This window comes from Pomacea canaliculata, linkage group LG3 (assembly GCF_003073045.1).
Source record: "Pomacea canaliculata isolate SZHN2017 linkage group LG3, ASM307304v1, whole genome shotgun sequence".
NCBI classification, from domain to species: domain Eukaryota; kingdom Metazoa; phylum Mollusca; class Gastropoda; order Architaenioglossa; family Ampullariidae; genus Pomacea; species Pomacea canaliculata.
In genome coordinates, this window is record NC_037592.1 from 13779953 (window position 1) to 13805932 (window position 25980).

The 25980-nt window shown below is 38.4% G+C and overlaps 2 protein-coding genes across 5 annotated transcripts; both read left to right on the forward strand.

Annotated features, from left to right (window-relative positions):
• The first annotated feature begins 101 nt into the window (after positions 1–101).
• On the forward strand, positions 102–13515 carry LOC112560348. Of its 2 annotated transcripts, XM_025232155.1 has the most exons (12): positions 102–1139; positions 2018–2127; positions 3314–3404; positions 4279–4343; positions 6226–6327; positions 8788–9026; positions 9183–9270; positions 10143–10280; positions 10456–10712; positions 11106–11424; positions 11871–11982; positions 12383–13515. In XM_025232155.1, exons 3-12 carry the CDS (start codon positions 3319–3321, stop codon positions 13023–13025), a joined length of 2049 nt encoding a protein of 682 aa, XP_025087940.1. In that variant the 5' UTR covers positions 102–1139; positions 2018–2127; positions 3314–3318; the 3' UTR covers positions 13026–13515. The 2 variants fall into 2 exon arrangements, with proteins under 2 accessions (XP_025087940.1, XP_025087941.1); XM_025232156.1 differs by lacking the exon at positions 102–1139 and having other exon boundaries at positions 1885–2127.
• Positions 13516–13632: 117 nt separating this feature from the next.
• On the forward strand, positions 13633–22798 carry LOC112560349 (MAM and LDL-receptor class A domain-containing protein 2-like). 3 transcript variants are annotated; one of them, XM_025232157.1, is made up of 9 exons: positions 13633–14594; positions 15343–15433; positions 15948–16012; positions 16816–16917; positions 18835–19073; positions 19382–19469; positions 21191–21301; positions 21455–21714; positions 22036–22798. In XM_025232157.1, the coding sequence occupies exons 2-9, from the start codon at positions 15348–15350 to the stop codon at positions 22351–22353; spliced, it is 1269 nt and encodes a 422-aa protein (XP_025087942.1). In that variant the 5' UTR covers positions 13633–14594; positions 15343–15347; the 3' UTR covers positions 22354–22798. The 3 variants fall into 3 exon arrangements, with proteins under 3 accessions (XP_025087942.1, XP_025087944.1, XP_025087943.1); XM_025232159.1 differs by having other exon boundaries at positions 13633–14553; XM_025232158.1 differs by lacking the exon at positions 13633–14594 and adding an exon at positions 14855–15063.
• Positions 22799–25980: the final 3182 nt, after the last annotated feature.

Below are 25980 nucleotides of genomic sequence, written 5' to 3' on the forward strand. Positions count from 1 at the left end.
CGATATCAGCATATCAATGCATTATTTCTGCCTTATATACTTATTCATATTATCAGAAACAGTGTTTAAGATCAAAACTAATGAATTAAGGTAATCTACGTCACACTACTTACAGACATATATTTCTGTTAAAAACCAAATCTTATACATTAAACATTTTGATTTCTTTTCACAACGCCTGTCATTTTCTTTGAATATGTATTAATTAAAAACACATGTTGTAAGTAATTGTTTGTAAAATGTCTAATAGTCTAGCAAGCTTGTTAACATTCTACTTTTTTAATTTATAACTAAGAACTTTTACATTTTACTTTATATCACTTTGAAACGCACTTGAAAACTTCATAAATAAATGACCAGATTTATAAATCCGAATGAGCAAGTATAAGTGTGCTCAGTTACAAAAGTTACAAGACACAAACACAGAAAAAGAAGGTAGAATAAGTGTTAGTTACAAGATAGGGATAAGGCAAGAGGGCAACACAAAACAGACAATAAAACCATTATGCCTTTTGTAGTATAATACACCCATGCGCTTACACAGCTGACATTTCATCTGTTGTTGAGCTGTTGGACTAAGGAGGTTATAAATAATAGCAAGTACCTATTAATTCTGCACATTGCAATGAAAAAAAAAGATAAGTAAATCTTTTGAATTACTGTCTTTGATGGTAGTTTAATAAATAAAATTTTTTAAACAGACTTGCAAGCCGACTTTTGTTTAGGTGTCGATTACATATATTTTACATGGATATTTCCCTTTAGAATTTATATGCAACATGGGCTTCCATTATATAATTTAACGTGGGTGCCTATTACATTTATTTAGCATTTAATATAATGTAATTATTGAGTAATTAATGTATGTGTATTAGTACAGTTGATGGGCTACACCAACACAGTTTTGTCGCTACACTAAACACTAAATAAACCATGTCTGTTGTAGCACATGCTGTGCGTGGGTGGAGTACAGAAGCTCTCATCAGTAGGTCAAAGGGTACGCGACTGTGAAAGACGTGTTATGTTTAGCAACACACCTTTGGACACACCAACACACCAGTGGACCAGGAAGTTTATCCTTCCTTGACGGTAACTTGCTAGACCACTGCTAGATGAATAGGAGCGAAAGGCATGCACAGGTAAAACTTCTTTTATGGCGAACTCTTTTTAAAACTTTAAAAAATCTAAATCTCGGTAATCCATGCATGTTCATGTATACAAAGTTGTGTGGATATGTTTTAATGGAAAGATTGTTGTATGGATAGACAGATACACGTAAACGTAAGGGTGTGTGTGTGGTCGCTCGTGTAAATTTAAGCAGTCGTGTTACAGATGTTTTTAGTTTACGTTTAGTATTTTACCAGAATCCATCGAAAGTAGCCATTACACGCCCTTTTTGTGAGTAACGATGTTGAGGTTATAGGGCATTACTCTTATTTTTCTATATTTACATATCTGTAATACCCTCTCTAAACCAAGTTCATTCATTAGCATTTGTAGCCATTACCTTTAGGATTTCCTAAATGAGTACAAACTGAGTGTCTAAATGAGTGTCCAAGAGAACATTCAGCAACAGCACATGGTGTCGTGGTCTGTATTATTTGACCAAGGATTGCATCTTTTCTCTTCGAATTCAGCTCATGCAGACGATGCTATTTTTAGGAATACTCCCCTTTCGTCATTTCCTGTTTTCTCGACAAATCCAGGTGTGATTAAAAGAAAAAAATTAATGTAATATTTCTCGTCCCCCTTTCGTCCAAAAAATACTCTATTTTCAGCGATTTTCGCTGAGCCCTCGTCTTGTCCTTTAACTGAATAACTTACACACGTGAAACCTGAGAATGAAGTAAGAGACATTAACGACAAACACCCTGATCACAACACCCAAGGTAAAGACCCCAAATACCCGGAGCTACAAGATCTCAAGGTACAAGTGTTCGTAGACCGGCGGTGACCCTGTAGCGGGGTGTCAGGAGTGACATGATTTTATTTTATGTCATTTGAATTCCTGCTTTAGGTGTGTCTACAGACTACAACACGCAGTCACGACAGTCCATTGACAGTAAAAAGAAACACATGGAAGAAAGTTACAGTACAGAAATAACTGTACATCTACAGAACCTTTGTGTAAGTTTTTACAATTTTGTACTTATGCTTGTACTGCACTCTCTATTAGTCTCTCATCACAATCTCTTTCAATGCTGCAACAAGTGAAAGATGGTGTTACGAACCTCATGTAACTTTCTGCAAACTTCAATGTCAGGGCTGGGTTTGAGGTTAGTCACACTTGAAATCAAGCTTTTTGCAGCTTACAAGTCAGGTATTATTTTCAATCACACTATTTAGACTTTGGGTTAAGTGGATTTACAACCCCACTTTGGCGTTTAGTCCTAAAAGGATCTTTGACTAGAATCTGTCAAAATTAAATCTTCAGCGCTTTAGAAAGACATATTCAGGCGATAAAATGTGTTTCGGGTAAACCCACACTGACGTGTCATCAGGAAGTTAAATCACGGACTTTTCTTCCTTGTCCCCGTCTTCTGCTGAAAACTGTTGGAAATCCCCAGCCACAGTTGAGCGTTGGTATGTGGAGGTGGACGTGCACAAGGTACAGGTGAAAAATTCGCAGCAACTAACGTTTCCCTAAGGAGGGGGTCTTTTCAGTAAGAAATTACATCCTGGGCTTTAATCATTTCTAAAGTATTAAGTAAATGTATATACTTAAGTCACCGCTTAAAAAGGACTGGCTCAAAATTCACAGGAAGATTGAGACTAACCAAATACCTAGCTGTAATTTACATATAACGTAAATAGTGTATGAAAACACTGTTTACCGGCTGAAGCCAGCATGACGATAAACTTTGTGGTTATCCGAACTTTGCAAAGCCACCAAAATGGAGATCTTAGGGAAAACCATAAACTAGTCATCTCGAATATAAAGCGTGCACACACTTTTGCTATAAGAAATGTCTCAGAACATCTGAAGGTCCTCTGTCAGCTTTATTAGAGAATAGCTTTTCTGTTGCTGTCGGTGCCGGTGGTGATGATGATCTAGTCTTTATCAAAATGTGATTTTTCAATGTGGGGTAATGGAGTGATGATATTGTTGGTGGAGGGATGATAGCTAAAAAGAAAATTTTGTGACGTTTGTTTTACAGTGATTCCAGTGCAGCACACGGAAAAGAGTCTAGAAAAATTAGTATTTAAATTATCGTCTCTATCACAGATGACTGTAATATTAACAAAGAGATTGCGCGTTATCTTTTTCAAAAATGTGCCTTTTCATCTTTATGAATATCTCTCATGCTTGCAGCCAAGATGGCGATATGTGATGACGTGACGTGGCGTCGATGGCTGTACTTGGAATATTTGATTGTGTGCGTTACCGGCGTTCTCTCCCAAAGGTAAGAACAATGAGTGTTTGGTGAGATTGAGGACACCAATAGTGTCAAAGAGCAAAATCAAGGTGTGTCGAGCCTTACAACTTTATGTTTATCTTGAAACGTGAATAAAAAAAGCAACCACACAAACAAAACACAACTGATGTCTCCACTTGGGGTCAGACGGTATACACTGAATGACGCTTTCTCTGGGGACGAGAGACCTCACAACTCAAACGCTGCCTTTTGGGGGTAGACGTTGTCTTCCTGGGCCATATGCTCCATGATATCCATAAACTAAACAATTCAAAAAACAAAATAACGCAAAAACTCTTTATGGCATCAGCCAGACCCATTAGTCCGTGGCATTAGCCAGACACAAACACTCACGACCCATCTTCCGGCCCCGCAGACTGCGCCTAATGACATTTACAAACAAGAACAAAATTACTCATTCATATCTATTGAAAAAAGAGCACATAAAAAATTCAACATAAAAAAACCTGAGATGTACAAAATACAAACACCGCACCTCACACGGCAGGCTCAGCCTCGTGTCCCCCACACGTAGTCTCGGCACTCGCCGTGTGTCCTCGGGAAGTGAAAGCTGACCAGCAACAGTTTATTTAAATCGTGTTCCCCATTTCTTGTTCCACTAGTTAAAAATAACGAATACCGATTAGTCACTCAGGAGGGGGGCTCAGCTCACACCATGTGTGACAAATAGTTTTTACAGAAAGAAGTGCTCCCTCTCGTCTGTGTTCACGACTGTGTACGGCAACCTAGTTGTCACTAGGTTTTTATACATCATGTAAAGTATGCTAACTAAAACATTCAAAGTATGCTTTGATTTTCAAACGTTTTCCATTCATTTGTAATTTTATGTGTTTCCCACCAGACCCTGCACAGATGCTAATGGTTTCATTCAGGCAAGCAGCTACTTTCTCGAGAATCATACTACAGGTAGGAACCTTCCAATATTAATTCTAGTTTCAGAACACTTTTTTACGACCATGACACAAATTTATGCTAACAACAAGAAGACATAAACATTTGAAATTTTTTTAATAATAATAATAATAATTGAAATATTTGAACAGCGTATACTCACACTCGTAAGGAACATACTTTTGGCCCTTAAAACAAGAACGACGGACGGAAGAATAAACCTAGTTGGAATCACTTTTTTAAGAACTTACACAAATTTACACTGACAATAAGAGGACATAAATCTTTTTTATTATTATTATTTCCTCTTTCCTAATGAGCATGCTCTTAGCATAATTAAAACAAGAATGAGAAATGGACAGCATACGAGAGACGAAAGAATAAACGACGGTACTGACTACGAATAACAGACAAATATAGAAAACACAAAGAGGAACCAAGTATCAAGAACTGAGAGTATTGCGATTCTGTAGAGGAGGACGAGTGGAAAAGTAGCAATAAGCGAGAAAGAGGGTTGGGATGAAATAGGACAATGTGTGAACTGTTAAGAGTAATTCTCCAGGAAGAGGTGAGTTTTCGGTGCATTTGAAGGATTCAACTGTAGATGGCGGATATGAAGTGGAAGAGAATTCTATTGCTTTGCTGCACAATAACTAAAATTCTTTTGACAGTATGTTGTGTTCTGGTGACATGAATAGTTAGGATACGGTCATCAGACGAAGAGCGGAGTTGTCTAGGGAATGTAGGGGAAGAGAAGTTCAGAGAAATAGTCAGGGCAGGAGCCAGAGAAGAAATAAAAACACAACTTACACAGTTTGTACTGATTGTGAGAATGGATCGGTAGACAGTGAAGAAAGCAAAGGAAAGGAGTGACATGGTCCCGTTTCTACGTTCTAGGAACCAGACGTGCGGCAAAGTTCTGTACTTTCTGAAGTTTAAGGATGGGTGATGAGTTGAAACCTGCGAGATTTAGGCCCATAATAGTAAAATAAGACATAGAAATACATTATAATGTATTATAGCAATTTTAGATCACAACGAGTGCTTACATTCATGTTTTATTATAATTATTTTTTCATCATGATCTAGTGATCACTGCAATGATGGGGAATTATTTTTATGAGCCTTTTACTCACGGTTATTTGCTGTATTTACATCATATCTTATTAGAACAGTTGAAACCTTGTTTTCTCAAACCTCATATTGCATTCCCTTACGAAAACATTTGTAATAAAGTTTTGCAAGAAAATAAATTGCTTAATTAATTATTAATTTGATAGTCTCATAACAAATAACAAGATAGGTAAATAATAAAGCTGTTTTGACACTGAAGGAGACTTGAAATGACATTACCTGTATAGATGTTTTGTAAAAATACATTAGGTGCAAATTGTTACGAATTAAGAGAAATAATGGGTGGTTGTGTTCAATTACACGAGGAATCACAAGTCCCAGGCTCTTATGTCTTCATCAATAGGCTCGTTTCGGGTCCATAATATGCGGTGCCAACCTCTCCAAGAAACTGAGTCTTTGCAGTCCAAGATCTTTCAAAACAAAGCATTTTATTTACAGTTTTGGCACAACACTGTCCTCGTATTATCCATACTGGCACATCAAGTACATGCATGTAACAGTAACCCTGAACTAACATCGCTTGTGCGCTCTTTGTCCATGTCTTGTTTGCTTTTAATTTAGGCGACCTCAAATACGGCAGCACTAAAAATTCTAAGTATACACTCATTGTTACAATATAAGGTAATGTGCACATACAAAGTACATCATTTTATTATAAAACCTTTTGTGAGTATTCCTTTTAGCATAACTGTAAACTTAAGTTGGATACCTTTTTTTTTGTATTTTCAATAAACATCTGAAGCTGAACATTTCTGTTACTAAGTGTACCCTATGCAATACGGAGACTGTTCCTTTGGTCAGTCTCTGTGTAACTACACTCAGTTCTGTACGGACCAGGATGCGGAGAGCTGGCGACAAAATGGAGGTAATGTTTCACATTTCACATCACAAATCTTATAGACAGGACTTTAAAATGATTCTAAAGTTCCCCAGTTAATGATGTGTCATCAAGAAATTCATCAAAATCAAATCAAATCAAAATCAAAACAGACTTTATTGTCTGCCCAGGAGGACAGAAATTTGTCTTTGCTCACATACCCATACAGACATTTAACAAACAGTTAGGAGTAAAAGTGAGGAGTAAAATAGTGTTGATTGCACCAGTCCATCAAAGCAGTGTATGTTTATCCTAACAACAAACCTTGGGTGACCAAGGGCCTAAAAGCACTGCTGAACAAAAAGAAACATTTGTTCATCACGGGCAGAAGCCACGACAGAAGATTAGTACATAGAGAGGACCATGATGCTATCCGTTGGGTGGGCAGAGGCTCTACGAGCATACTAGTTAGTCCGCTTTCAGTAGTTTGCCGGTGGACCAACGAGTGTCGACGAGATTGAAACAGAGGTCGAGTTAGCTCTCGCCATAAACCCGATGTGTCAGAATGCGGCTCGTGGTTACATCTTGAGCTCGCTGGAGGGACCTGCCAGACGTCGAGTGTTGATGCTTCCGCATGACGCAAGAGATACGCCGAGAAAGATCTTGGGTGTCCTAGTGGAGGCGTACGGCGAACGGAAAGATGTCGACATCAGTGCCACAGCAACGTGATGAGGTGGTCGACGAATACGCCGCGAAGCTCCAGAATTTAAGCAGCGAGGTAGAAGGCGGCGCAGAGCGTCGAAGTGGCGGCGATTGACACCATCTCGGAGGACTGCAGCCCGACCGGTCAGGGAAAGTGACTGCCCCGTTTTCCGTAACAGGATGACAGGGAAATAAAGTGTAGCTGGCCTGACTGGAAAGTGTCCGACGGCGGAGGTTGTCATTTATATGGCAGTTGAGTGATGGCGTTGCTCGACACCGGCAGTGAGGTAACGACGGTCACTGACGAGTGGGCACGAGGGCACATACAGGACTTACAGCTAAAACAAACTCAGGAGTGGCGGTGGTGGACATGTTTACGGCCAGCGTCTGAGGACGTTCCTATCCTGGTGGTCAAGGACCTGGTCGATGTGGTCACAAGTGAGCGCAGGAGGCGCGTGTCGCTTCTACTAGGGAAGAACGTCCTTGATCAGATAATGGACTCTACCGCAGATGTGGCGCAGGCAGTACAGGCAGCCGTGCATGAAGCTCATCTTGAGAAGACATTGTCAACAAAAGGACTGGCTAGGGCCGCTGGCAACACGCCCGTTCCAGGATGCCAATGGGTCTGACGTCCACACCAGCCACTTTCCAGAGGTTAATGCAGACCACCATGCCGAACTGTTTAATTTCAGTCCTTCTTGTGTACCTAGACGATCATTTGGTATACTCCAAGATAAAGGACATTCAACTGCGGGAGGCGCCATACCTTCAGGATGACGACAGTGAAGAGGAAACGCCAGGGTGGTATGCTACTCTTCCAAACCATCACCACAGAACTCTTGTGACAATGCCTGTGGTGCCAGAAGTAACAGTGTCTGTGGTGTCAGAGAGCACATCAAGATTAGGATGTAATTATTGGGTGCATGAATGAACAATTAGGTATTTTGGAGTGGCTAGCCACAGTCAAGGATAAATAAGTCTGCTACCTTGGATGTAATCTTGGGAAAAATGGAGACTAAGGGAGTAAAATTTTACAACAAATAGTGTAGCTAGCACGGCATCTCTAGGCGAAGGTATTTGCTGAAGAAAGAATGGACCAGGGCCTCAGTACCCGACCAGATAAAAAATAGCTGGTTTACAGGTGGTGGTCTCTCTTTAAGAACTGATGGAAGTTAAGAAAGGCGCATTTGTTGAGTTTTACCAACCGCTGCATCTGTTCAGTTGTTTCCCTGACAACCAGTTTCGTCATTCGTCAACTGGTACCAGTCAAGAAATGAATAAACTTTATAACGTGTATAGAATAGATAGCAGTAAAAGTAAATATCTCAAAGTTGTTTGGGTGGATATAAAGAGAGGCATGTTAAGAGCATGGCAGTTAGCACAGGTAGGACGAGCAACTTATTTTTACTAATGTATTTGTGCTTTTCTGGGTAAGCAGGTAAGGGGTTCCAAGTACATGTCCAAGCTGTGTGCTACTTTCATTTTTCTATTCAGTAGACTGTCCTGCATTTACTTATATAATTATAATAGAGTACCCGAAGCTGTATTCTTGTCTCTGATGTGCATTTGCAAAAGGATTCCAGTTGTGATTTTTTGCCTTTAAGTTATACTTTTAAATACCGATCTAAATATTGTCTTTTGTTTATTCTGGATTCGGGGAGTGGATAGTAGCTAAAGCAACAACGTCAGAGTCTGAAGGGGCGCACACACTGTGTAGTGTACTTCGCCTTGGTTAACTCATGATTATGAGTAAAAATCTATTCTGATGTAAATAATACTCATGTCATCACACTATGTTTACTGCAGATCACGCTGAATGTCCGGGGAATGATGGCCTGTACAAGTCCTTCTCAGTCCTGGTGTCGCCGCTACTCGATATCAGTCACGTGACCTGCCTAACGTTTGAATACACACAAGAACCACCTGGAACGCTTAGTGTTTACCTGGCAACAACAACATCTTTATTTATTATAATGCCTGAGGAACTTGCACAAAAACAAAGTTTTGTAAAGTTCACGGCTGTGTTATCAGGTACTGTTGGTAAGGTAGGTTTGATCCAAGTGACGGTCATTGTTATTTTAATAAAGGTTTATAAGTTTTTGGAGTAGCTTTACAGGGTTACAGTAATCTTAAAAATCAATCAGAGAGTATCAGTTAGTAAGTCTACATACGAATCTGTTTTATTGTTATTTTTTTATTAGCTGATGTTCCGAGCTCGCAGTCCTAATGTTAACTACACGGTTCAGCTGCGTGCTGTCAAACTGCAACAAGGATCTTGCACTGAGTCTGGTAAGTTGTAAAAGGTGTTTAATTGGCTATAATCCTCGACAAACATAGCTTTTATTTCGACTGTACGTGAAGGTAACCTAATAACTAATGCCGTAAATACATTATTTCCTTATAAATTTGTCTATTTTTCTAAATTCTGCACTATCCCTTTCCATCATGAGATTTTGAACTCTAGAACCGTACTGAATTAGAAAACCCCACTGGCCAACACGTGTTTTGTAGCTACATCTAAGAATGCACTCCATACCAAACACTAAGGACAGACGGAAAAGTCTATAAGAATGTCTACTGTGATTCGCGACTGTTTCTTCCTCGCAAATAAAATCCATGTAGTGCTCGAGACAAATTTATTATGGTTACAAGTTGAAGAGAAAGTTTATAGAAGGTTCTTACTGACGTCCTGGTTTATTTATGATTGGGTTGTTTGGGTTGTGGATGAGACATTTATGTACAATAATGCCTAAGACACAGTTCGGGACCACCTAATGAAAGCCGTTCCAGGTTGCTGTCGTAGGGGTAATTGTGATGTGAAAGTTAACTTTTAGTCCCTTACATCCCGTATGGGTCTGGAGGTCGTGATGTATCATTTCGGAGAGTAGCAAAGTTGAAATAAGAGAACTGGTGTGACATAGGACATGGCTACAAACAACAGCATAGCTCTAACATATTAAATAAACCATTGTTTTCGTGATAGCATGTGTGCAAAAAAAGGAATGTCAAAATCCTTTAAAATATTGCAATATTTATAATACTTAATATTTTTTTTTAAATGTAGAGATAATATTCTTTGTGTGTCTGCTATTACTTTCATTACTATCCCTGAAACATTTTGTATATATGACACAGGTACTCGTTTTAATTGTATAATTCAGGGTTTGTCTTACCAACATGTTCCTTTGAACGTAACGATTCGCTTTCATCTTGTGGCTGGAGTCTGAACAACTGGAACATAACCGCCCTACTGTCAGCCCCAGAAAGTAGCGAAAGTATATATGGCGCATCAGGTACAGGTAATGTGGCGCATTGTAATGTTTATATTGTCAGAATATGTCAGGGAATACTTATTTTGTAAAATGTTAGTAGCAAATGCAAGAAAATGACAGTTCGATAAGCCACGTAAATTCTAGTTATAGGCAATGGCTACCCCTTTATACCCACTACAGTCGATATGTTTGCAACTTTCAGGGTACTTTGCTTACGTCATGTACCCGACTCGTAAAGGCACGTTGACCACTTCCCTGCTTCAGCGAACAGAAAGTCAGACAGGATGTCTGGAATTCAGCTACGTCCTCTGTGGCCCTGATTCAAGATTGCTCGTATCCATTGAGACTGTGGATGGAAATCGGAGAGTACTGTGGTCAGGGCCTCCAAACACGTCAACTGACTGTTTAAAAACATGGCAACATGCACAAGTACCTGTGTCATCCGCAGCTGCATTTGCTGTGAGTTCCATGAACGTTTGTACTAAATAATTATGTGCATGGTCTTTGATTTAGCCTTCAACAGCTTTTTGCCAACAGTTCTTAAATGTTAGAGTGCGAGGCAAAACACGATTAGAGATTTAAATCTTTTCCTTGTGTACTGGTCAATTGTAATTCTGTTCATCTAACACGCAGGCACATTGTAAAGACTTTAAGGAGAGTTATTAATGATTAAAACTATGTTTTCACTTTTTGGGTATTTTTCATGAAAGCTGCGAATATAAATCCGCTGATAGCTATTACTTTAACGATAACCATGCTCTTGGTGTTACATACACCACCCATTCATCGCCATGTTGTGTTCTACAATAGTTTGTGTTGTTCTTTGATCATATGTTGTTGTTTGCTCTTCAGATAATCTTTGAAAATGTACCTGCGAACAGCACTTCGTTCGTGATTGGCGTGGACTATATTAAATACACGCTACAGACGTCACCATTCAACTGTCGACTTGAACCACAGCACGCTCAGCCACGTGACGATGACGTCACATTCTCACCATCGAGTTTGACACAAGGACTGCCAAGAGGCACCAGTCCAGTGTCCTTGTCGGCGCCATATAAATCAGAAACATCTACATTTCTCCAGTCTACGTCATCTCCTTCAGAATTTGCAAGCAAAGTTTCCCTGTCGACACAAGTTTTACTGCAGTCACAGGCTGAACACAACAATCGTAAGCTTATACCTACACACCTAGGTTTCCTTTAGTTGATCCAACCGTTGAATGGATACCTAAAGCCTTTCACAGCTGAGGATGCAGTAGCAACTAGGTAGAAGAGATGGGTATCAGTGTCACAAAGAAGCTAATCCTGAGATTAGTGTAGTCCTTAACATCTCACTCCCTAACGATGGAAAGGTTATTAAGGTCCCTTACTGACTATTAAATTATTGAGTTAGTTATTTCTATTGATGTTTCCTTTCTTAATCTAATTTGTCTCTCTGTATGTGAGTGTAAATACAAACAATGTATTGCTCATGGTACGACTGAATTATCGACATGCACATTATATATATAGTTTTATAATTTGTGTGAATATAGTGATGTTAAAATGAAGGTAACATATCAGTAATACGCATTAGATCTTAACAGACGCATTAATATCTTGTCTCTCGACACAGAGGCGACGCCAATCATCGCTGGTGTTGTGGCAGCTGTGGTCACCGTCGTTGCCTGCATTGTCGTTCTTGTCATCATCCTCATCCGAAAGAGACGCCAGAAACAGACGACAGGGTAAGTATTTTTCATTAGTAATCGCATCTGTATAAAATGAGAAAAGATAAGGGATATATGGAAGATGTCCTCCTGCTTAAAATACTGAAACTACGAATTAATTATCACAGTTGTGTAGATTAAGTAATAAAATGTAAGTTGCCATGTAAAAGAGTATATCTACGAACACATTAACCAGCACACATTTTGATATTACTCTATATATCGTTAGGCATGGTAAAATAAGTAAGAAAATATTTTAACTTTTAGGTATGCGATGAGTATAGCAAATGTTTCTATAGTAGTAAAACTTTAATGACTAGAGAATTAGATGTAATTAAAGGTAATGTGTACTCGTACATAAAATACGCAAACCGTCTACGCTAGATATGAAAAAGTAACTTTTCTTCATTACATTTAGTCTCAGGAAAAGTACAAACTGTGACAGAAGTGATGATGAGGTCGCAAATAACCCGCATCGTGACGGTGGGCATCCTCTGGATGAGATGAACATGGAAAATAAAAAGGACAGTGAAGTTTCCTCGCAACCTGAAGGTGACTATTCTGACATCGCAGAAGACGGGGTACCTGGCTCAACACGTAACCGGGGATACATACTAAGTCCTGGGGATACCGAAGAATCGCGTTCCATCTCCTGGAACAGCAACAAGAACATAAAAGATGTGTACTCACAAGTTAACAAACAACAGAAAGTCCCTCAAGAAATGTACGCTCATGTTCACAAGATGAAGAAGAAAACAGAAAATATAGGCTCAGAGCAAGACAATAGAGAGTGTCTCAATCCATCGTATTCTCCAGAGACTTATGAGTTGACTGGCCCACAATCATCCAAGGCTGCTGCTACACAGGATGATGAAGAGTACAACGACCTCAACTTTGAGCAGAACAGACAAGGCAATGAGAACTGTTCACCAAGTGAGGCGACTGGACAGATGTACTCTCATCTCCAGGGCGATGTCCTGTACGACTGTGCCAAGGTTGAACACAACAGACTCGGTGGTAACATGGTGGTCGACTCCGAGTACAACCATTTGGTCACATGATACATATATATACACAATGAAAGATGCCAAATGTAACCTTAGGTGCTGACCTTCAGTAGGACTATATTCCAATTACATCTTCTAATACAGAACGATATTTTTATCACAATATAAATCCAACATTTCTGAATATAATAAATCATTTGATTTTACAATTTTTGTGCAGGAAGGTGTACCTTTATGTTCTGTCGCTTGACTAATAAAATAAGGTGATGGCTCTAGAGACCATCACACTGCTTAACATCACAGGTGTCTCCAGACCAGCAAAGTTGATGGCAGGGAGGGGTTATCTGATGAGTTCGAAGAGGGGTTAAAAGAAGAAACACCCATCTAGTCGGCTGATGTGCATGCCACTTGTAATATGAAAGAAGCATTCTGCCATGTTACAGACTACTTTCATTATTAATATCTTCATCAGATAAGTAACCATTAGACGTTTTTGTATATGTGTTTTGATGTTGTCAAAATTAGTAAACACTACCATCACAAATTTGATAAGAGAGTGGGGTTTTCATTTCACTCCAAAACAAATGTGATCACGGCATTCGACGACAGCAACTGAAATTATCTCTGAAACCCCGAAAAGCCTGGAATGAGGGGCCGGCTGAATGACTGACTGACTTTTCTTTGGGAATTACATGATGACGAATTCAGTGAGAAACGTTGACAATGCAAATATACTACTAAAAAAACAAAAAAACAAAAAACAAAAAAAAAAAAAAAAAAAAAAAAAAAACAAAAAACCAAAAACCCCACAGATAAAAGCCCCGGTTACCTGGAGCTAAAGGTATCTGACATGTCATCAAATGAGAGTACGGTGTAAGGTGTGTGAGTGTTTGTCGACAGACTGCTCCTCTTGTAACCCGAACCTCTCTTCACTGACACCAGCAGCGACTGTATTTATTCTGTCATTAGTTACTACTTCAAGGCTTTTCGTGTGTCATTGATAAAGAGCTTGTAGAGAAGACAACTCAAAGCAGTCGAGAATGAGAGTATAGAAATAACACTGAAAATATTCAGCAGTAATAGTGTCATCCTTAAAATTTTTCTTGTATTTTTCTTTTAGCACAATTCCCATTAATGCTGAAATGTGTAAATGATATTGTAACAGGCAGAGACTAATAGGACTATAATAAACTATTGAACAAAACTATAATATAAAGTCCAAAGGGGGTCAGTAGAATTCAGTTGAAATGATTAAGCACAGCTAATTATTTTCTTTTTAAAAGGTATTAATATTCCCCCAAAGAATAAATAAACATCTAGACCTATTTTGGGCACACTCAGACTGGTGTCAACATGAAGGTAAACACGCGGACCTTTTAACGGCGATAATTTTCTTCCTCGTGTACCTGCCGCTCGGCTACACACTGAGAAATACCTCTCCTAGCACAGACTGGGGATGAAATTACATACAAAAGATCCCATAGGTCGAAGGGAACACGACTGTGTAAGCGGTCTTCTCACGGCTTATTTTCTTCCTGCTAGAACCTGTAGGAAATACCCAGCTACTTGTTCACATCCACAGGTGAGTGTTCGTGTATGGAAGTGGACCAGCGCAACGTACAGGTAGTGTACCAAGCAACAGTTGTTTTCCATAAGAGTAAGCCTTGAATGATTTCATAGAAACCTGAAATTTGAAAGAAGAGTTTATTTATTCTCTTGTAAAGTATTGAAGATATATATATAATCACAGCATATAAAGGATAGGCAGGAATTTAAAGATTGAACGAAGCCCAACACTTCCCTACAAAGAACAAAATGAATGAATAGACTCTGCCAGCTGACGGCAACATGACAATAAACTGTGTAGCTAGCTGGAGGTTTCATAGGAGGGCAGGTGGCAATCCGTGGTGGAACACGAAAAGAAGCTTTTCAGAACGACACAAATAGTAGTGTACATACTTTCATAGCGGTTCACATCTCAGGGGACGCACATTTCTTTTTTTAAAGTCACCTGTAGAAGGAAACAGCTTTCCTGCTTCTACCATTGGTGGTGGTTATGATAAAGTTTTAAGAAAAAAAGGCAAATCTGGATGTGAGTTGTTATTTTGCACTGTTGAATAATAAAATAGCAGGCATTGTTGATAACAGAACGACAGGTGCAGTTAAGGGAGAAATCTTATGAGTGTGATCTACAGTAGTTATAAAATGCTTTAAATGAGCACGTGAAAAGCGCATAAATTATTGCTTATTGCAGTCTTCTTTATTATCTTCATTATTATCAACGAGTAAAAGTCGAATAAATTAGTATTGCTCAGTGTGTTTTTCAAATCTGATACCTTTATGTTCTGGTGAAAAACTCTGATATTTGCAGACAAGATGGCGACATGTGATCACGTGGCATGGCGTCGATGGCTGTACTTGGAATATTTGATTGTGGGCATCGTGGGATCTTTGTCACAAAGGTAAGAAGCTTGAGTCTTTGTTGAGACCGAGGACAGCAGTTATGTCAGACAATGGCATCAGGGCTGGAATTTATGTCGAGCTTGTAACTCACATACAGTATTGTTCAGACAACGACATGTTTACTACAGGATGCAACAATTAGAACTTATTGTGACTGTACCTTCTATGAAAGACATCATCTGGATAGTGCAGGACAGCGGAAGGCAGGCTGAACGATCTGTTAGTGGTTACATACTCTACATTAATATCAGCCCTGACCTTTGACTTAGCAAGGGTAGAGGGCGGCAATGCTAGCAACCGAGTCACAGAAATTCCATTGACGTATAAAGCCCTGTTGTGAGTTTAGTGGTTACGAAAAAGAATGAAGTTTCTAAACTCATTAAGAGATATTTATGACAAAAGTTTTAAAGGTAGAATAGCTTGATAATGTACTTTTAACTGAAACATGTTTCAAATTCTGTTACAATTCCTAAACATTTGAACAAGTCATTTAATTTTTTTCTTTTCTAACAGACCCTGCACAAATAATAGTGGCTTCATCGAAACCAGTAGTTACTTTCTGGGAAACGACACTGAAGGTAAGCACCTTCCGTCATCAATAACATGTCTTTTTGGAGTTACTTTGTTACTACCATTGTACAAATACATACTGAAAATAACAAATTTTAAACCATCGTAACATTAGCATACATTATAGTTGAAGTAGTATTATCACGAAACTAAAAGTTCTTACACTGATTTTTTTCTTACTCATCATAACCCATTGGTTTCTTAGAGGACTCATGGTCCTCCACCTTATTTACATGGTCACCTATCTTTGAGAACCCGTAGAGACATCTTTCTTCAAAGCACACTTTGCGTACTCTCATAAAGAATGCAATGTATCATGAATTCTTTAAAATATAAACAAATAACATAGTAAAATCAATTTATGAAGCAATAATAAAAATATAAGTAACTGAGTAAAGGCTTTGCATAGGCTTAAGTAATTACAAATAGGTAAAATAATGAATAAAGCTATGAAAAATTTTAAGGCAAAGGAAAATGTAAAGTTACATTTTCCTTGAATTAAATTTCATTAAATGTTTCAAGTAAGTGCACGTGTTAAGCCATAACCATAAACTGAGATTGAATGGATGTAACAAAACATTGATCACACAAGTTTTTCCCAAACTATGAAATACTGAGTTATTCCTTGGGCTTCAGTAACTCTTCCAACATATATAACCTATACGAACATGTAAAGACAGACACAAATAGTATCGCTTATTACGTTTGATTCATCCTTTTAGCTTCAATTCAAAGGCAGTAACTTATTTAAGTTCGAATTTAATTAGCAGCAGCACATGTTGTCAATGTTGATGACTATTCTGTTACCAAGTGTACCCTGTACAATACGGAGACTGCTCCTTCGGTCAATCTCTGTGTAACTACACTCAGTTCTGTACAGACCGCGGTGCACAGGACTGGAGACAAATCGGAGGTAATGTTTCATATTTATGACCAAAGATTTAGCAGAATAATAAATTAATCACAAGGCCCTAAAGCAACAGTAACGTATTATCGAGACATTCATAAAATGCATAAAATAAATGTCATCTTGTAATCTTTTGCATGTATAATGTATAATTAAAACTTGTATATCGAAGTGAATGGAGATGTAGGTTTAGTACATATTTGGAAAACGTATACAACCCTTTCTTTTCTCACTTTTCACCCTTCCCCTGTAAATCCACGTAGTTTTGTTCACAGGGTGAGCAGCGTGAGTTTTCCAGAAACTGTTCAAACGGACCTGGGTGGCCGATGTTTTAATCTATTAAATTATACAAGTTAACTGCAGCTGTATTTTTAAGCCATTGACGAGCAGGTGACAAAAGCGATTCCCTTTTAATTTTAGGTCTTATGTTCGTCGGCACAGTCATATACTATGTCTAAATTGTGTCTTTCGGTTGTTTCGCTAGCTCTGGTTATCTGTTTATACACGAAAGCGTTGACAAAAGCAGAGACCGTATATTCTCTTAAGCCTTAAGTTGAAGCTGAATGCAATACACAGTTTATCCAACCGAAACATTTGCTTTGACAGATACAACTCCTATGATTTTCTAGGTCTAAATTAGAGGTAAATTAACCACTCTAAACACGGTGGACTATGAGGATACTTCTTGGAAACAGTAATGATGTGCTACATTTAACAGCTGAAGAGGTTTTAGGGAAGCTCAGGGAGATAAACAATTCTGGTTTGAATGAAAATCTATATCTTTGTGACAAAATAAGGGATACGAAAAACAGAGCTTAAAAGCAGCTTCCCTGTAGAAAGCATTGAACTACGCCACCAGGAAGGAGAGAAGCGGCTAAAGAGAATGTAAAGAGAATCAGTGCTAGATTATAGAAGGAAAGGCAAGAGATAATAGCAAACGGCCTACCAACTATTAAAGACCTGCAGCAGGACAGGCCAACGCATATTTCAGTCTCCGAATACAACAATAACCTTCTCACAGAATACAGATTACAGCCAATGAGCATGTAGACCCACTGGTACTGAGAAATGAGGTCCAGAGAGCCACAATAATGAATGGTGCATCACCTGGTATTGATAACATCCCAACTGAGCTCTTCAACCAAGATTTGTCGTATCCTGATGGAAAAATGTGTACAGCATCAGTGAGATCTCTTTCATAACCTCATTGACTTTTGTTTTTTTAAAGCATTAGTACACGATTCCCACTATTGTGGGACACCAGATCCTTGTAACGGTCATGTGCCGCAAGCTGGTCTGAGTTAAAATTATCTCTGCACGATGCTTCAAGAACTGTCCGGTACATCGGAAGTGACACAATGGACGGAGAGGCAAAGAACTGTATTCCAACCGTAAAGACGTGGACTGGTCTTTCCCTACAGAACCTTCTCACCACCTTTCAAGACAGATGTAATCAGTTACTTGCCAACCTCTGCAACTATTCGTTTTTCCCCGACTGTCTGTACCAGTTGCTCAGTATGACCGTTTGTCTACTGGGCAAAAATACTTTTCTTATTCTGTTATCCAACAGTAGTTCGTACGTTGAGCAATTATGCAGTGCTTTGATGATTTGGTGGAGGGTTCTTAGATGTAGAATTTTTGCATTACATGCCACAGGTCACTTTTAAGCAAAGGGTTGCTTTTTACAGATTGTTATATGCGAAGACGAAGCGAACAAAGAAATGCTTTTGTTCTAACCAATTCAGTGTAAGAAAGGTAACATCGGAGAATATTCTATAACGGGAAATATTTTTTTCGAAATCGAGTTCATTAGCCACCAGACTACTGTTCTTCCCTTTATGAAATATAATTTCGACACGCATGAGTTAAATTCTCCAATGCATTGTCAGCAATGTGTATCTCGTCACATTATGTTTTCTGTAGATCACGCTGAGTGTCCGGGGAAGTTTGGATGGTTTGACGCCTTCTCAGTCCTGCTGTCGCCGCTACTACATATCAGTCACGTGACCTGTCTAACGTTTGAATACACTCAAGAAATACCAGGAACACTGAATGTTTACATGGCGACACGCATTCTTTTATTTAGTGTCATGCCTGAGGAGGTGAAATGGATACCAGATTTCATCTCGCATAAGATTGAGTTACCAAATACCACTGGTAAGGTAGGTTTGCTCTAAGAGACGTTTATTTTTATTTCAACGAATAATTCAAAGGTTGTCAGCCTATTACAGATTTAAAATGTTATTTCTTAAATAATTTTCCGAAACATTGTTGTTACGAGAAATTATTGATAGAGGGAACAATAGTGAGCATTTTTGTGTATGAAATTAATAAATCATCATGATCTTACAACTCTATGAAACACTAGGGTAAGTCACTCAATCTGAAAATGAAAGTAAAAGAAAGAAAGAACAAATAAACTGAACATGGTGCCCGAAGATGCTTCAAATGAACTTTTTAAAAATTTAAGCTGGCATTTCGAGCTCGCAGTGCCAATGTTAACCACAAAGTTCAGCTCCGGGGTGTCAAGCTGCAGACAGGATCATGCACTGGGCCTGGTAAGTCTACAGAAATCTTCGTTGCCCTGTATATTAGCTCAATTATGCAAATTGCCTACATTTTGGATGTTAAAGACATTAGCTGTAAGGGAAAACAGAAGTCCAGATGGTATCTGTCATTATACATTTCTGACTACGATGGTTGACTATACCCATCTCAGGAAAAAGATCGCTCATGTATCTCATCAAAAGTGTTTTTGTTTCATGAAACAATCGTTGCCTAAGAAAAGCACTGCTGTGCTAACGATCTGTGTTAACAAAAACAATGCGATTGAGTAATCAAATAAACTTCCTTCTCCATCGTTGTGCTAAATATGGTAGGTGTACAATCACAATTTTTACAGAGGGATTCACATGTATTAATCCAGCCTAACGCTATTTAAAGGTAGGAGGTAACCGAAAACCAAGTCTGTTGATCCCCTTGAAATATGTACTGACTGGCCTTACCGCAGACTGCAAACAGCCCCTTTTTTTTCCCAGACTGAAAGATATAAGTAATGCTTTTGTTCACCTGAAATAATAAAATTATTCAAAATTATAATGTCTTCCATATTAGCTCAGTATGTTAGTTCACTTGCTTTCCCTATAAAATAAAGCAGTATATGCCAGGCTCAAACATGGACAAGAGAAAGTTTCCATCCGAGGATCACGTTTATTTTGGAGAAAACAAACTTTATTCTTACAACTTTTTTGATAGTGGCTTTAGAAACACATCATTCAAGACTTTGACAAACATATCCGTAGCACAATAGGTACCTAAAATTAACACCTGGATGCACCCAGAATTTCTCATCAGCAATATTACCATCGAAAAGGCAAGTGTTCGTAACATTTTGCTGTTTGTTTCCACTCGAAATTGTCACTTTTTTTCAACATCCTCCACTCTCACTCTCAGTAATTTTCAGTCAACTGCCAGTCAGTTGTGTCAAGACACAAGCTTTTAACTTACTATATGTAGAAAACTGGAAAATTTATACAAGCAAAGAGTACTTCAGACGTTTGACAGACATCAACTGATGCAACAGACATTTTTGTTCCTCAAGAGCGATTACAGTTTTTAATAAACCTGAAGAAAAAATCATCGTTCAAAGTGTCCTTTTAGTACTAAAAAATTTGCAGGATTTTATTCTGCCTTCCGTAATTCCTTACACGTCTACTGCCGTAGCTGCAATGGAAAATTTATATCAGTAGGCAGGTCTGTAAAATATTTATTAACGACCTACAATTGTCCTCTGTACTGCCTTCACTTCTACTCATCTTTTTTGTATTTTGTTTTCTTTTTCTTCTCATTTGTGCTTATGAGTAGATAAGGGCAATCGATAACACCGACATAATTTCAAAGATATAAAAATAAGTGTAAGTAAAATAATCAATTACACATGATGTGTATTTTACAGTGTGTTTAATGGATGTTTTTAAAGGTTTATCATGGTTTCAGTTTTATTAAATGAGACAAAGGTCTGTTTGTAACAGCAATGACTTTACATTTGAAATTAATTTCACCGTGTTTATAGAAATTTTTAAAATTTTCGGTCAGTCGACATTGTACTATCGAGCTGCCTTCCATATAATTAAAAACCAGTAACCCAACTTCTCAAACAGTCATTTAGTGAGTTGTTCCTGTATTCAGTAATCTTTTTGGAGAGTCTGTAATCTTATATCGCTGTTGTATATTTGACGAGTTTACTTACAGTTATTGCATAACTTCTGGGTTCTAACAGAATGTTTGTTTGAAGACGAAAATACACTTTCAACTTGTGGTTGGACTCTTGACAACTGGAGCATAACCCTTGAACTTCTGCCTGAAAACGTCAGAGGTGCAGTGAGCACTGGTACTGTAGCTCATTTCTTAAATTACATATAAAATGAACTTATTAGTTGAAGAAACTGAAGTAATAATTTACATGTCAATAATCAATGCTAGGTCTTAGATTACTTGCCAGAACCTGAGGCAATAATGTGTATAGTGTGTACTCACCTTGCAGGGTATTTCGTTTACGTCATCCACCCGACTATCAAAGCCACGATGACCACTACCCTGGTTCAGTCAACAGGATCCCAGACAGGATGTCTGGAGTTTAGCTACATTATCTGTGGCTCTGAGTTGAGACTACTCGTGTCAATTCAAAGTTTGGATGGAAATCGGAGAGAGGTCTGGGTAGTGTCTTCAAATACATCAGCTGTCAACTGTTTACAAACATGGCAACAGGCAGCAGTGCCACTGTCCTCCTCAACTGCATTTACAGTGAGCGCTTTCTGTTGTCGTTTTTTTTATTTGAAAAAACCCTGCATATGCTTAAGTTTAAATTGAAAATATGATAAAACCTACCAAAAAGATAATGTTATTAATAACAAAGTTTTTTTTCCTTTCCGGAAGCTGCAAGCGTAAATTTTATAATCTCTATATTCTTTCCTCAAATGATCCGCTACATCAGACACACGTAGCGGGTCTAGGTCGAGATATTTATTCAGTTACATTTAGTGTACAACTAGCAAACAGCAGTCTACTTCAACTCGATTTCTTTGTTAATTGTTCTTGCATCGTTTGTTATTATTTACTATTCAGGTGATGTTTGAAAATGTACCAACGGACAACAGCTGGGGGGTGGTTGCCGTGGACTCTGTTAGATACACGACACAGCCGTCACCATCAGCCTGTCCACTCGCCCCACAGCACGCTCTGCCACGTGACGATGACGTCATATGGTCGTTGCCGTTGAGCTCTACACACAGACTGTCAGGAGACATCAGTACGGTTACCGAGTCAGCGGTAGATAACCCACGAACGACCGTTGCATTTCGTCAGTCAGGGTTGTCTAGTTTAGTGGATGTTACTACAGTTCTCCAGTCACAGAGTGGATTCAGCAGCAGTCCCAGTAAGTAATAAAACGTGTCTCCCTGGCTGTTCCTCTGTTTGTTTTTTAGGTATAGAAATGATTATTTTTAAAGATAGTTACTAGACTTTATATTAATAATTAAGGAACAAGGAGGATAGAATGTTTTTAAGAAGAGAACCTGAAGAATTTCAAGTAGCTTGTGTCACATTTTCATCATTATAGTTCTATTTTCAAACAGAAGATGGACAATACGAGCACAACATTACTTAAATATGTAAAATACTTACATCATTGCTAATAATATATTTTATATTTATATATATATATATGGGGTGTGTAAAAATGATTTCAATTGTTAATCAAAATCACAACAGCCCATGTCCCGAAGCAGCACCGCATAGCATAAAGAATTTCATCAAAAATAACTTGAAAGGATCGTGATCTCATGATCTACAGGCGCCATCTTGATAGTCCAGCTATCCGGTAGCAGAAACCAAGATAATGATTGCAAAGGAGTGTGTGGGGGGGGGGGGAATTGGTGTTTTACGCCGTGTCAGCAGCTGAGGCTATATTACTGCAAGCAGCCAGCCCTGCAAACAGATGCCACGTGCAGAGAAAGAACAGCGTGCCCGAGACGAGAAATGAACTCAGGGCAGCCAGCCTTCACTGTATTGGTGACAGGCGCTAACCGTTGCGCCACCGGACCGCTATGATTGCAAAGGAGACAATTAAATTGCAGAATAGTTAGCTGCACTAACTGGCATCGACTTCCAAGATGGCGCCTCATGCAGTTTCAGTTTCTTTGGTCCTGGTCAGTACAAACTATTCGCAAGGAAACACAATAAATTCGAACTCTGTCCTTTCCCGGCTTTCACTCGACTCACAACGTTGATTCGACGTAAATTCTGGAAGCACAGACAGATGGACACAAAGATGAGCAAACAACGCTGCATCCTCTCCCTCAAGCGTGGTAGCCGAGGTCACGTGTTTCCAACACAACCTTTCGATGCTCCGCGTATGACGGTTTATTTTAAAGACAAAGAGTCGTTGGTTTTAATTTTTATTTCGTCTGCGTGATTTCTGTTTATACGAGTTTGGATTTTATTTGAAGAAACAGCACTCGGGGTTGTCAGTGGATTTCAAAAAGTAGTGGAAGGTAAGTAAGCACGCTGGGTGTACTGAAAACTGTAAAATACAAAAACGCTTTTAAAATATAGTGATTTTGTCTTATGGTTAAAGTAGTAAAAGGTAAAAATAGAGGCTCATTAACTTTTTAATTAAAGAAAGATTAAATCATATCCATGCATCATTTGTAGACATAATCAGTGCTAGTCTCTCAGAGCAAAAAAAAAAAAAAAAGGTTTACAGGTCATCTATGTCACACCAGCAGAATAATTATATTCCTGTAGAAACCAAAATCTTTTTCATTTCTATTCATAACAGTTGTAATTTTCTTAAGCGATGTACTCAGTGTAAAAAATGTTGCAAGTAAAGGATTTATATAAAGTTTCATGTGTGTATATCTGTTTAGCTAAAGCTATAAATGGATATATCTATAAGTATTTTGTGTACGTATATGTGGATAAAGTTACATTTACGTGTATTTTGTATGTGTATGTGTGTCTATTATGAATTTCTAGGTCGAGTAAGATGCTATAAACATTTGCGTTTGTATATGTCGACATATAACTCGTAAAAAATATGTAATATACACGCTATGTACACTTACATATTTTAGTTTATATAAGAATTTATTATAATCGTATTCATCTAAAAATGGATCTGTGTGTCGATATGTATACCAATAAAATAAATGTTTACACACGCCCTATTTCCATTCAGACTCTAAAACGCTTGTGCAGATTAATATATGAGCTAATGAAAACATGGAAAGGAAGTACAGAGGGTGATGAAGCCAATACAAGGTGTATATGATGTATCAAGACTGCTACTCACAGGAGGGAGTTGTCAGGTAAGGTTGTTAGTTTGTTGGGAACAGATTACATACAGAAGCTCTCTCTACTGGGTTGATGGGAACACGACTGTGTAAGAGGTCTTATAGTTAGCAACACAGCTGTTGCTCAGATAGAGATGTAACATATAGAGATGTAACATAGAGATGTAACATATACAGATGTACCAGGAAGTTTGCCCTCTGTCTATATTTGTCTCCTCTTGACGGCGACTTGCTAGGTCACCTGCTAGAAGAGATTGAGATTGAAAGGTATGAATAGGATAAACTTCTTTTGACGACGAACTCATACAAGACACATTTCCTCTTTTCAAACCACCTTCTGTTATTTAATATAAGCCTGTGTAGCCTTGTGTTCATCCATGCATGCTAACGAGTATGTATGAATGGAAAGAGTAATGTATGGATGGACAGATGGATGAGCATGTGTGTGCGCGCGCTTGTGTAAATTTTAGCAGTCGGGTGACAGTTTTTTTTTCCCATTAGCATTTCACCTCGATCACATAAATACATATTTGATGCCTTTGTTTGTGATGCTGAAATTTCCAGAGATGAAACACTTTATTTTAAAGGAAGAAAATGGAAGCTTGTGTGCAAGTGAGTCATGTCACTAGTCTTAACTGGCAATTTGACTATTCAGATCATTAGCGAGGTCGACTTGCACTTGTGACCGGCGACTAAAGATTTATTACCAAGACTTCACACAACACCCAACCCTCGTATCCGCTGTGACATAAGGTAAAGACAACAAAAAACTAGAAATTCAAGTTTAACCACTTTATAAAGGCATGTCCTTTCAAGAGATAAAACTATATTTTGTACGCCCAGATTGATGTTTACAGGAAAATTCCATCTCGAGCTTTCACGAGCCTTTTCGAGGATAATGATAATGTTCTTCATGGTGAAACTGTAGGAAATACCCAGCCACTTGTTTTTACAGCCTCAGGTGAGTGTTGATTTGTGGGAGGACCGGCGCAACTTACAGGTAGCAAGTTCAGTAACTCTGTTTTCCGTTAGAGCGAGTCAGAAGCTGAATTCTCAGAATCCTGAAATTTAACAGAAGAGTTTACCTGTAAATCACGGTATGGTTTATGTACAAATAGCAATATAACCTTGTGATACACCCACACAGCGCATACAAACAGTTAAAGATGCTTAATATGATGACAAAAATTTATGTTATGTGCTGCTTCTCCTTAGAACACTAAAATACAATATACAGTGTTATTTTCTATTGCAGCATACACCCAGAGTCTCCGACTGTTTACAACCTTAGTAACACCCTCCAGAAGGTTGATGTCAATGCTAGTTTGAAAAAGTCTTCAGCAACACAATTTATGTGCAGCGAGAGATTAACAGGATGTTTCTCTTCTTAAATGTTTGTCTCTTTTTTTTCGGTTTGTTTGGTCAGGTGCTCAGCATGAGAATAAATACCCGGGTTAAGCACATCGTTAAAGTCTCTCTCTTCTCTGAAATCAACAACTATTTTTTATTGTAAGTTTGTGTTCATCCGTCCATCTTCTACAACTAATATGAGTGGAAGTCACGATGAAAATATGAATGAGAGGAAGCAATTACGGTTTATTGTGTGTGTGTGTGAGAGAGAGAGGGAGACCAACTCATTCAGAAAACTGTACAAGTTTTCTTTGGGAATTACATCGCCAAAGATTTATTGAAAAAAATACAAGAGTACTAATCAAAA